At 40.3% G+C, this 12,060-nt stretch overlaps 1 protein-coding gene across 2 annotated transcripts in view; it reads right to left on the bottom strand.

Moving 5' to 3' along the window:
• Positions 1–1,661: 1,661 nt before the first annotated feature.
• LOC121636600 (integrin alpha-5-like) overlaps positions 1,662–12,060 on the bottom strand; it is a 66,658-nt gene continuing 56,259 nt past the window's right edge. For both annotated transcript variants that reach the window (XM_041980217.1, XM_041980218.1), the window contains exons 25-30: positions 11,835–11,993; positions 11,622–11,729; positions 8,747–8,860; positions 6,022–6,123; positions 5,787–5,909; positions 1,662–1,974 (exon numbers count right to left, since the gene is read on the bottom strand). In XM_041980217.1, the coding sequence (XP_041836151.1) occupies positions 1,891–1,974; positions 5,787–5,909; positions 6,022–6,123; positions 8,747–8,860; positions 11,622–11,729; positions 11,835–11,993 (690 nt within the window). In that variant the 3' untranslated portion in view covers positions 1,662–1,890. The remainder of the gene's footprint in view (positions 1,975–5,786; positions 5,910–6,021; positions 6,124–8,746; positions 8,861–11,621; positions 11,730–11,834; positions 11,994–12,060) is intronic.

The following is a 12,060-nucleotide window of genomic DNA, read 5'->3' as shown; positions in this document are numbered from 1 at the left end:
CTGAATTCAGATCACGTTCAGCAGTTTAGTTTAGTCATACAAACACAAACCAACAAATTTAACATAAAATAAGGCTAATATAGCCTCTCACGTCTACTTGCCAAAGCACTTAATTTTAATCTATCACAACAAAACAGAAAACACTTAAAACATGTATTTATTTTACAAATTAATTTCAACCATCAAAATATTGGGAGCAAAGATTCCTCCTGATTCTCTACACCCTGTAGATGGTGGGATCTTTAAAGTCTTCACAATTGTAAATTAAACATTTCTATGTTTACAGATGTGTTGCTGCCATCAGATTCACAATGAGCTAATAATCTCAGTTTCAACATCTAATATGTTGTTTATGCTCTGTTGAGAATTAAAAATGGGTTGATTTGAAAATCATTGCAACCTGTTTTTATTCACATTTTATGGAGCATCCCAACTATTTTGGAATTTAGTATTTATTTATTTTAAATAGTGAAACATGAATTTATGTTGGTAGATGACCATTAAATACCCAGAATTGCAGTAAATGATCTAAAAATCATCTAAAAGTTGCAAGTCCATCCATCCATCAATTTTCTTCCGCTTATCCGGGGTCGGGTCCCGGGGGCAGCTGCCTAAACAGGGAAGCCCAGACTGCCCTCTTCCCGACCACATTTGCAAGCTTGTCCGGGGGGATCCTGAGGGGTTCCCAGGCCAGCCAAGAGATGCAGTCCGGCCAGTGTGTACTGGGTCTTCCCCGGGGCCTCCTCCTGGTGGGATGTGCCCGGAACTCCTCACCAGGGAGGCTTCCAGGAGGCATCCTGACCAGATGCCCGAGCCACCTCAGCTGGCTCCTTTCGATTACCGAGCTTCTCACCCTATCTCTGAGGAATAGCCCAGTGACCCTGTGGAGAAAATACATTTCGGCCTCTTGTATTTGCAATCTCTTTCTTTTGGTCACTACCCTCAAAACTTCCTAAAACTACCCTAAAATTGTGTGGTCAGACTATGTTATTAGTTTAATTGATATTGTTTAACTGATATCACAGTTATGTTCACAGTCTTTTATCATGGTTTTTAGATTTTTTATTTGTTAAACAAATGTTTTTTATCATTTCAGATGCTTTTACTTCCTTCTCTCCAGTCATCAGTACCTGCTCCATCCTATTGTCTTTCACCTATCTCAGACTGCAAACAAGAGATCATCAAAACTCCATCTGCCACATTTTCACCAAGCAGACTCCAACCCAGAGCCTGGTAATCGGTTCTGTTTGCTTTCCATTAACTCACAGCTAATCCATCAAAAGCATTTTGGGTAGGTATACAAAATTAGGCTTTATTTTGAACCAAAACAACAAAAAACAACAAGAGGTCATAATACAGTGAATACATTGCATCATAAACACAGTACCTCCCAGTATGGGAGAGGAATAATTCAAGCCAAACATCGCAGATTTACCAGGTGATTCCTGCAGACAGTACAGCACAACATTCAACAATCAACAGGAAAACACTGTGTCATAAATAACAAGTGGTGTTTGGGTCATACAAAAGCAGGAATCTCCAGAGACATCAAACACTGGGATTGCAGACGTGGCTTAAAATACAACTTTTTGGATTTGGATGCTAGTGCCTTTTGTAGGAGGTGCATTTATTTTTTCTGAGTCCATACATGAGTATTTTTCACAAACAGGAGCTTCGACCAAACAGCAGTGCATACCTGACTGCGTGACTCCTGCCAGCCTCTCTGCTTTGGCATTTAAGTGCAGCATCCAATACAGTGTATTCCAGTGATACAGCACCCATAAATGTCCCTGCACAAAAGTAGCTTGTTTTTAACTTGGCAAGTTCCATTACTTGTTTGGGAATGTGGCAATCCTTCCAGTTCTGCAGGGGAAGACCCTCATTGTGGATCTAAGCTTCAGAGGACGCCTGGGGTTTGAGTTGGGCCTTCTCCATGGTGGTTCCATATGGATCTGACCTTTTAAAGAAGCCCATCTACAAAGGAAATACAGAAATCAAATTCTAATCATCACAGAGAAATTTGCTATTATTAAGATCTCTTCAACAGATTTTAAGTGGATTCTATGGTTAAAAAACAAGGTCCTGCAGCATACACACACAACATTCATTAGTGGACAAATTTATCTTTAAATATGCTCAAGATCTTTATTTAATTATTACTATAAACCAGTATAAACCATCCACAAATCATGGCGGAGGTAATATTATGGTTAGGGACTTTTGCTGCCTCAGGGCAGAATGGAGAACCATCATCATCAAGCTAAAAATAAATTTCTGGATAATCTCTTCTCACTTACACTGCTTCTTGTATTCACCTTAGTTCATTTTCAGGGTGGTCATCCACCAGTACCTACCCAGCAGAGCAGAAACACATTGAGGCTTGATAAGCTGTTATTTCCACCATCACTCTTAAGATTTATGTTCAGCTCATCTGCCAGTCAGATGTTTTATGTCTCAGACTTCAGGAAGTGGTAACCAGTTCCGCAATCATAGAACATTTTTTTAGTGTAAATAGCACTGAGTTATCAATAATTACATTGTGATGTTGTTGGTGAAATGTGGTTTATCGACCATTATACCATGGTCTGGGTGAATACTCGATTCTGATTGGCTGGAGGGTGTCCATTAAAAAGTGATAATGGACACCTATGAAAGAAGTTCCGGTCAAATAGACTTATTGTTGTAAATTATTGCACTGACTAAACGGTAGTTGGTAACCGTGGCAACAGAAACTCAGACGCCGGGTTTCAGATCATGTCTGTGCCGTGCATCGCTGTGAAAGCAGCTTGCAGACTTATTGGGCTCTGTCAGTCCAGGAGAGACAAGAATGGAGCAACATTTTGTTGTCCTGCAACGTCCCAACCAGCAGTGGTCAGGGTCCACAAACGTTAAACGCCGTCCTTCAAACGCCACTATGGACATGCCAGTATCTTTATGAAATGTCAGGATCAACGGCAATGTTGCATTTAATTTAATAATAATAATAATAATAATAATAATAATAATAATAATAATAAATTTTATTAAAAGTGCCTTTCAAAATACTCAAGGACACTGTACACAAGAACATTAAAATAGTTAAAAAACAATAAGTACAAAACAAACAAAACGGTTAAAAACAATAAGTACAAAACAAAACGGAACAGAGAACAACATAAAGATGGAGAGTGACTAGATGGCATAGGACTGTCTGAACAAAAGTGTTTTGTGATTTAAAGAGCGGAAGAGAGTCTATGGTACAGATATCAGGGGGAAGAGAGTTCCAGAGATGGGGAGGAGAGCGGCTGAATGCTCGGCTCCCCATGGTGACGAGGCGGGCAGGAGGGACAAGAAGCTGGAGAGAAGAGGAGGAGTGAAGTGAACGGACCAGAGTGGCAATGTGCAGGAGATCAGATATATATGGTTGTGCCAGATTTTGGAGTGCTTTGAATGTAATGAGGAGAATTTTGAAGTTAATTCTTTGTTTTACGGGGAGCCAGTGAAGTTGTTGTAAGAAGGGGGTGATGTGGTGAGTAGTAGCGGCCCGTGTAATGATGCATGCCAGTTTCTGGAGGGATTTATTGGGGAGGTCAAAGAGAAGAGAGTTGCAATAGTCAATCCGGGAGGTAACAAGGCTGTGGACGAGGATGGCAGTGGTGTCGGGGGTGAGAGAGGGACGGAGACGAGAAATGTTTCTCAAATTAAAATATGCAGACCGGGTGATACTGTTAATGTGGGAGTGAAAGGGAAGAGTCTTGTCGAGGACGACACCCAGACTCTTTTCCTGAGGGGCGGGAAAGACAGTTGAGTTGTTTATGGAAATGGATAAACTGTTAGATTTGGAGAGAGTGTGGGGCGTGCCTACCAGGAGGACTTCTGTTTTAGAACTGTTGAGTTTGAGGAAGTTGGATGAAAAGCAAGAATGAATTTCTTGTAGACAGGTGGTGAGGGAGGTTGGTGGAAGTAAAGAGGATGGTTTGGTAGAGAGGTAGAGCTGGGTGTCGTCTGCGTAGCAGTGAAAATTAATATTGTGTCTGCGAAAGATGTAACCAAGTGGAAGAATATAGATAATGAAAAGGAGGGGCCCCAGGACTGAGCCCTGGGGCACATAAGCAGAGACAGGGAAAGAGTTTGATTCATGAGATTTCAGTCGAATGAACTGTGTGCTTTCAGAAAGGTAAGAAGTGATCCAGGTGCGGGGGATGTGAGTGATGCCGATGGATGACAGTCTGTCAAGGAGAATGCTGTGAGAGATGGCGTCGAATACTGCGGTGAGGTCAAGAAGGATGAGAATGGGTAGTAAACCTGAATCTGAAGCTATGAGAAGGTCGTTGAAGATTTTGAGGAGTGCTGTTTCAGTACTGTGAAGGGGACGGAAACCGGATTGAAACTGCTCATAAATATTGTCGGTGATAAGATGGTTATGAAGTTGAGAAACAACAGACTTTTTGAGGATTTTGGAAATGAAGGGTAAATTGGAAATCGGACGAAGGTTGTTGAAATTAGTGGGGTCCAAGCCAGGTTTTTTCAAGATAGGCGTGACTGTAGCAGTTTTGAGTGCAAGAGGGACGGTTCCAGAGATTAGGGAGGAGTGAATGATGTTGGTGAGGAGGGGAGCAAGTGAGGTGAGGCAGGTTTTAACAAGAGCTGTAGGGATTGGATCGAGCTGACAGGTAGAGGGTTTGGATTTGAGGATAGATTCAGAGATGGCTTGGACGGAGGGGAGAATAAAACTGGAGAATGTGATTATGGGTGATGAGTAGGGGGCGGTGAAGTCCACTCCAGAGACTGCAGTTCTCCATGAAGCCAGGTGTTGGTGAATGTCAGAGATTTTAGAGACAAAGAAAGACATGAGTGAGTTACAGAAGTCAGTGGATTGCATGTGGTGGGGAAGAGAGTCAGGCGGCTTTGTAATATTGGTGAGGAGAGAGAAGAGAGTTTTGGAGTTGTGTTGATTGGACTGAATTACACCAGAGTAGTAAGCAGATTTTGCTAAGGAGAAACTGTCCTTGTATAGCATTACATGATTATTGTACATTTTGTGTATAGTGACTCCAGTTTAATTTTAATATAGGTTGTCGCCTGTCTTTCTGTCTTGATTACCTTACTTACATACTTAATAAAGAGTGAATTGTGGACATTCTAAAAACGATTTAGGATAGACTTACTAGCTTGATACACATTTAATGATGAGAGTGAATGGTGGATAATATTTCTTGCCATAAAAATGATTTAGGAAACTATCTGTGACTAAAACAAAATGTGTTTAAATTTTATCTCTTTCTTAAGTGACCATGGTATAAGCTGGAAAATGTCCTTCGAGGTGTAAATTATTAGAAATTAATAGACTTTGCGGCGAAGGACGGTTTACGCCTCCGCGCTGTCCATTAATTAATGATAATGGACACCTTGTGGGGCATTATCCCTTTAAAGTAAATGGATCCATTTTCTTTCCTTTTTCCTGTAATCATCCTGCCATGTTTTCTTTTAAAAAGATAACAAAAACAAGGATGTTTGACACATCTATAATACAGCAACATTTTGGTGCCAAGTTATTTTTATTTTTCTCTAATTTAATTTCTTTTCACTCAGGACTACTTAGAGAATGCATATTCAACTTTTACAGGTAAGAAAAACTATATTGTGTTATCTGAAAATCAGGCTTGAGCAGCTCAAATGGAGCTTTAGTTGTTCACGACCTACGACACCTTAATACAACCCTGCTCAGCAAATGATCTAAGCTGGAGCTTGACTTAATGAATCATCTCCACTGCTACTTTTCAGAGTAGTTTTCTTCGGCCTCTCACCTTGTACAGCAGATAAATGAGCAGTGCCAGCAGCAGCAGTCCAGCTAGAACAGCCAGGATGATGATCCACACTGGAACCAAGAACTGGCTGTCCGGCTTGTTCCACATCACAGCCGCCACCACCTGAACAACAGCAGAGATCAGAAACATTACACCATGCACCGTCTTCTTTATTAACACCAGAATGAAATTTACAGGCTTGTGAAAATGTCAAATAAATCCAAGATGAAGTTACCTTTGTGTCTCCGGATGGCTTGAATCTGGGAGGGATGGAATACGGCATCCTGTTGACCTGGAACTGAGCAGAACACTCCAGGATGTGCTGCATGGACGGGCGCTGCAGATAAGCACAACACAGCAGGTGATGTTTTTTTTTCACTATTTTAATATATGAAGTTAAAAAACTTCACTTGCACTGCTTAACAAGACGTCAGTGTGCTTTGTATATTTAAACATTTAGTCAACTTCCTCTGTGTGCACGACGAGATGTCATTCGAAGTAAATACCCTACAGTGACGTGCAATGAGGTTCATGGCTGGTGAGGCACTGATTTACAATTGTAAGAACTAAAAAAAGAGCATCTTATTTCAATATTCATTCAACAGCATGCAACTACTGGTAATGCTTCATATCCTATCAGCATTCCTCTTTCAATTATACTCACAAATCCACTGTTACCAACTCTTCTGTGAGAAAAGTAGCTAATGGTTGTCCTAAAAGTTGCTAAATGATGTCATCATCTAATGTGCATAATAGCCTGGTACATATAGTTGTAATAGAGGCTGTCGTGGAAAGGAATGTCATGGGAAAGTAAAAAAAATGATGAAAAGAGAAGCTAAAAATGTTTAAAAGGCGAAAATAATAAAATAAAAAACAATCCTTTGGCAAATATTTTCTTTTTTGTAGTTTAATTTTATTAAGTGTAAGTTGTTTTCTAACTAGGAGTCTGCAACATTTCACAACACTTTTAACTGTTTTCCTCCACACTCTTCATTAATAGACTTTAATATCTGACGGTAAGCCTGCGCTGCATCAGCCAGCAGCAGCTTTGTACGTTTCATTTTCAGCCTGGTCATGAAACAGAGGCGATCATCTTCTGCCCTGATTGCAGCTGCTGCTGCGTGAAGCCTCTTCTGACTGTTTGAGGGGCCTGCACAGCACCCATTCCTCACTAAGAAGAATAAACTACGTTCATTTACATCAGTCTCCAAAAGTCTCCAATACTACCAGAAAGGTAGAGTGCTGTTTGCCTCACCTGCTGACTTCTCTGCACTTTACTGTAAGATGAACAGGAATAATTCTCAAATACAAATACATTAAAGACATTACACAGACTGTGGAGAGTCATGGTCTATAACAAATATTTCTGTAAAGTTCATAGTGGAGATATGCTGAGGAACAGAAACGGGCAGCGTCATGCAACCCAGTTTGTATTGGATCATGTAGTCCACGTTGAGGCACAGCTTGCCACTGCCTCACCCCCGGTTTTGTTCTGGATTTGATCAGAAAATACTCAAATGTGGCGATTTTTACTTAATAAACTGTCAGAAATGTGTTAGTCATACTGAAAATGCATTTTAACACAGATCAATGGAAAATATTAATATTTATTTTATGATTTTTTTTTTCTTTATCATGACACGTCACTGATACCCTACTGACTATGGGATCAGTACACTCACAGGCCACTTTATTAGGTCCACATGTTTGATTGCTTATTAACACAAATATCTAACCAGCCAATCACATGGCAGCAACTCGATGTATCTAGTCATGTAGACAAGGTGAAGACGACTTGCTGACTAAGCATCAGAATGAGTAAAAAAGGGGATTTAAGTGACATTGAACGTGGCATGGTTGTTGGTATTTACTGGGATTTTCACACACAGCCATCTCTAGTGTTTCCAGAGAATGTCTAAAGAAGAGAAAATATCCAGCGAGCAGCGGTTGCCTGGACCAGAATGTCTAGTTGGTGTCAGAGGTCAGAGGAGAATGGGCAGACTGGTTCGGAGATGATAGAAAGACAGGAAGTCCAAAAAGCACTGGTTCCAATCAAGATCTGCAGAACATCATCTCTGAACACACAACATATCCAGCCTTGAAGCAGATGGACTACAGCAGCAGAAGACACACCGGGTGTCTCCTGCCAGCTAAGAACACACACATAAGAACTGAGGCTACAATTCACACAAACTCGCCAACACTGGACAATAGAAGATGGAGACACGCTGCTGGTCTGATGAGTCTCCATTTCAGCTCCACATTCAGATGCTAGGCTCAGAATCTGCTGGAAACATCATGAAAACATGGATCCATCCTGCCTTGGATCAATGCTTCAGGCTACTGCTTTATAGTCCCATTAGTACTAACGTGTCCTGGTTTAACCAGCACAGCCTACCTGAGTATTGTTGCTGACCATGTCCATCCCTTTATGACCACAGTGGAGCATCTTCTGATGCTACTTCCAGCAGGATAATGCACCATGTCACAAAGTTCAGATCATCTCCACCTGCTTTCTAGAACATGACAATGAGTTCACTGGACTCCAACGGCCTCCACAGCCACCAGATCTCAGTCCAGTAGAGCAGCTTTGGGATGTGGTGGAACAGGAGATTCTCATCATGGATGCAGCAGACAAACCTGCAGCAACTGTGTGATGCTGTTATGTCAATATGGAGAAAACCTCTGAGGAAGGTTTCCACCACCTGCTTCCACCTATCACACCAAGGATTAAGGCAGTTCTGAAGGGAAAAGGGGGTCCCACCGGGTACTAGAAGGTGGACCTGATAAAGTGACCTGTGAGTTTGTGAATACAACACATCGTCTATAACAGTTAATCTCCAGCAGAGGGCAGTATGAGAGCGTACATAACCTCATAGTTCTGATTTGGTCTTCACACTGAGGTCTTCATTCAGCTTTCTTGTACTGGTAGTGTGCTGCATATGACCCTGTAATCTCACCTCAATGAAGGTTTCAGCCCAAACTCTGGATCGTACAGTCAGGATGATGCTGTCTCCTCTCTCCAGCAGCCCCACGTTACACCTCAGCTCCCAGCAGTCTACTGCCCCACACGTCTGCAGAGATGCAGCCAAACATTAACATCTTTTCTGTTTGTACAAATAAGCTGCCCAACATCCACACACAAGCACATGCACATTATGTTTTTTGTTGGTGTTATAGCAATGTTTTCCAGATTTTTATTTTTTTCCTTAAAATATGAGGGATAAACAGAACCCCCCCCCCCCCCAAAAAAAAAAAATACACAGACACACACACAAACACACACACACACACACACAAATGGCTTTCAGATTTTGAGGTTTTATAGGTTGATTTGTTGAACATATGAACTTCTGCAGTTTGTGAACTTTGGCTCTTAGATACATCTTCTGGTGGTGAAATCTGCACAGCAGTAGCTCCGAGGCCAAGATTAATTTCTCCTCAGAGACACGAAGGAAGTGCATCATGATTTGGAATTACAAATGACCCACTATAGTCGATGCTATAAGCTTCACTCTCTCAGCCAAGCGTTTTATTTTCTATTTTTAAATGCTTTTGCTTTTAGTTTTGATTTGTTGGTATTTCACTAAAGAAGGGATGTGAACACAAGTTATCAGCTCCTTTCAGACATCATCAGGTTGGACCACCAACTGGCCAAAGTTGATCCCAAATCTTCAGGCTGCCAGGTGAGGTGAAATTATAATGACAATAATCAGATTCAGCTTCAAGAAAACATCATTTAAAACCCAGTGAATTTTCCAACTTGACAAAACCTACAGGCTTTTTCTACAGCATGTTGTGTCCATCACTTCATGTGTTTAGATAAGAGTTCCTCTGAAGACTGGTCCAAATGTCACTTTTCACTAACTTTCTATAAACATGATTTCCCATAAACCTAACACATCTGTGATAGAAATACCACAGCTGGACAGCAGAGAGTCCAGAAATGAGTTGAGGGATTGAACTTTGCTTATTAAATATGACTGAAACCCAGTTCGATGACCAAGTATCCAAAGTGTCACAGTTTTACTTCTTACAATGAAAATCTTTTGCTTTGGGGACAGTTTGGAGGAGAAGGAGCTTTCAGATACAGTTGGAAAAGGACTCAATAAACTCAAGAGTTGTTTTGATTTTAGTAAATTTACTTTAATTTAAACAAAATAAAGTATAAAATATTTGCCAATTGATTAACCAACACTCATAAGAAACTCGTGATACATAAAACTGAAATTGAAAATGGGTGTGAAATAAATTTAGAGTAATAATAGTCTAAAAATTGAGCTGGAATAAACATATAAACTATATTAATTTAAAATATCTAAATTAATTTAAGTTCTTGCATAAGTATAAATACTCTTTGAAACAGTGCTGATTCAGTAACTGTCATCCCAGCATCCAGCATTTAAACTGTGGATGGTGGATTAACAGTGGCTGTATTCTCTGATCCTCTAAATACCACCAAACTGCGCCAAAATAACTCCATAAATCACAGGGCCATTTAACTGTCTCACAAACAATTACAGCAAGCTGCAGGAGATGTTGACCAGAGCTCATCGTATCTGCTCCTGTTTCCTCTGTTGAAACAAATAACCTCATTATAATTTAAATGTTCAGTACAACAAGCAGAGCTGAGTCTTCCCACAATCTGATTGGACTGTTTTAGTGTTTTAAAGAGAGCAACGTGCATGTCAGAAGCCACACTGGGTTTCCCATAAGAACCCCAGTGGGAGTGAACACCCAGCAGAAGGGCAGTGACTTTATTCCAGAGCCTGTGTTGTGGTGTGTTTGGAGCAAGCAGCTCTGCAGGCTCACATCACCATGACTCAACTGACATGCTGAGCCAAGGAGGAAGGAGAAGAAGGCCTCCTGGGGTCTTTATGGGACAAATGGAGTCCGCTGATGAGAAACAAATGTCCTCAGAAAAGTTATAGAAGAACAAAAACAACAATCAAAGAAGCCTCTTCTCTAAGTTTACATTTTTAAAATTGCCTGATTTGTAATTAAATAAAAAAAAAACAAAAAGAACATGAAAGCAAAAAATAAATAAATGTACGTATTTGTGAGCTCATATTTTGCCCTTTACAATTTCAAGTTGCATTCAGTCGGTGTACTAAGCTAGGCTAAAAATAACTTAAAATTACTGTAGTTAGGTTTTAAATCCATAGAAAGGTGAGATAGACTTTGTGGCTCTAGTGATGCTAAAGTTAATGACATGGCTAATTAAGCAGCTACTAGCAAAACACAACCCAATCTTCTTCAAGTTACACTTTTAAATGTGTTTGGTTTACTATAAATTTAGAAAAAAAAACAACAAAAAACAAAATCGAACTGTGACAGTTTTTTGCCTTTGGCACAGGTATGCTAACAGTTTCAACTTGCTTTCAGCCCTTTTATTAAGCCAGTATAATTTAAATCACATATTATTGTTTTAAACTTATATATATATATATATATATATATATATATATATATCACATTATTGATTTACTCTGTGTAAAGGTTAAAGAAAACATATAGCTATAGTGGCGCTGAAGTTAATGAAATTGCTAATTAGCTGCTACTAGCATAACACAGCTTATTCTTCTGTAAGTTCAGATAAAACTAGAAACACTAAATCAAAAGAGAATGTAATTAACATTTTTTTTGGTCTTTTACAGAGGTATGCTAACAGGTACAACATGCTCTCAGCGCTTGTATTAAGCATCACTTGTATTAATCAGGTGATGGTAACAGGACTAAAATTAAGTATCTCCATGCTAGCCTAAGGATTGTAGTCTGTTTAATGTTTCTGTTTTCCATAAAAATCCTTCACCGTTGGACTGTCTAGTGTCTCACCAGGTTTCCTTGTTCAGCTAGAGGCTCTCTGTGCACCTCCCTTTTCTGGACACGGTGCCCCATAGTGGACTTCAGTGACGCAGAACCCTCGGCTGCAGGAGGCTGAAGCTGCATATATTGTTAGTCATTAACTAATACAATCCAATCTTCAGGGCCAAGAATAGCAAAGATAATTGTGTCTCCATGCCAACCAAGCTGTGTGTGCGTCTTCACCTTGAGTTTCAGTGCATTGAAGGTTGTTTTAGAGGAGCAGCTGAGCGGGCCCTCAGTGATCACCTCTACAGGGTAGAGCAGCTCGCGGCTGGGAGCCCTTAGAGGACATTTTACCTCTAAGGTCGTGTGGCTCACCATGCTGGGACCATTATTCACCAGCTGAGAGAGAGACAGCAAGTATGAGTGTCATTTTGAACTCAGATACTGTTGTTAAAACACAATACAC

The sequence above is a fragment of the Melanotaenia boesemani genome, chromosome 3 (assembly GCF_017639745.1).
Source record: "Melanotaenia boesemani isolate fMelBoe1 chromosome 3, fMelBoe1.pri, whole genome shotgun sequence".
Lineage (NCBI taxonomy): Eukaryota > Metazoa > Chordata > Actinopteri > Atheriniformes > Melanotaeniidae > Melanotaenia > Melanotaenia boesemani.
The sequence above is the reverse complement of the archived record's forward strand: the minus strand, read 5'-3'. Positions and strand labels throughout refer to the sequence as shown.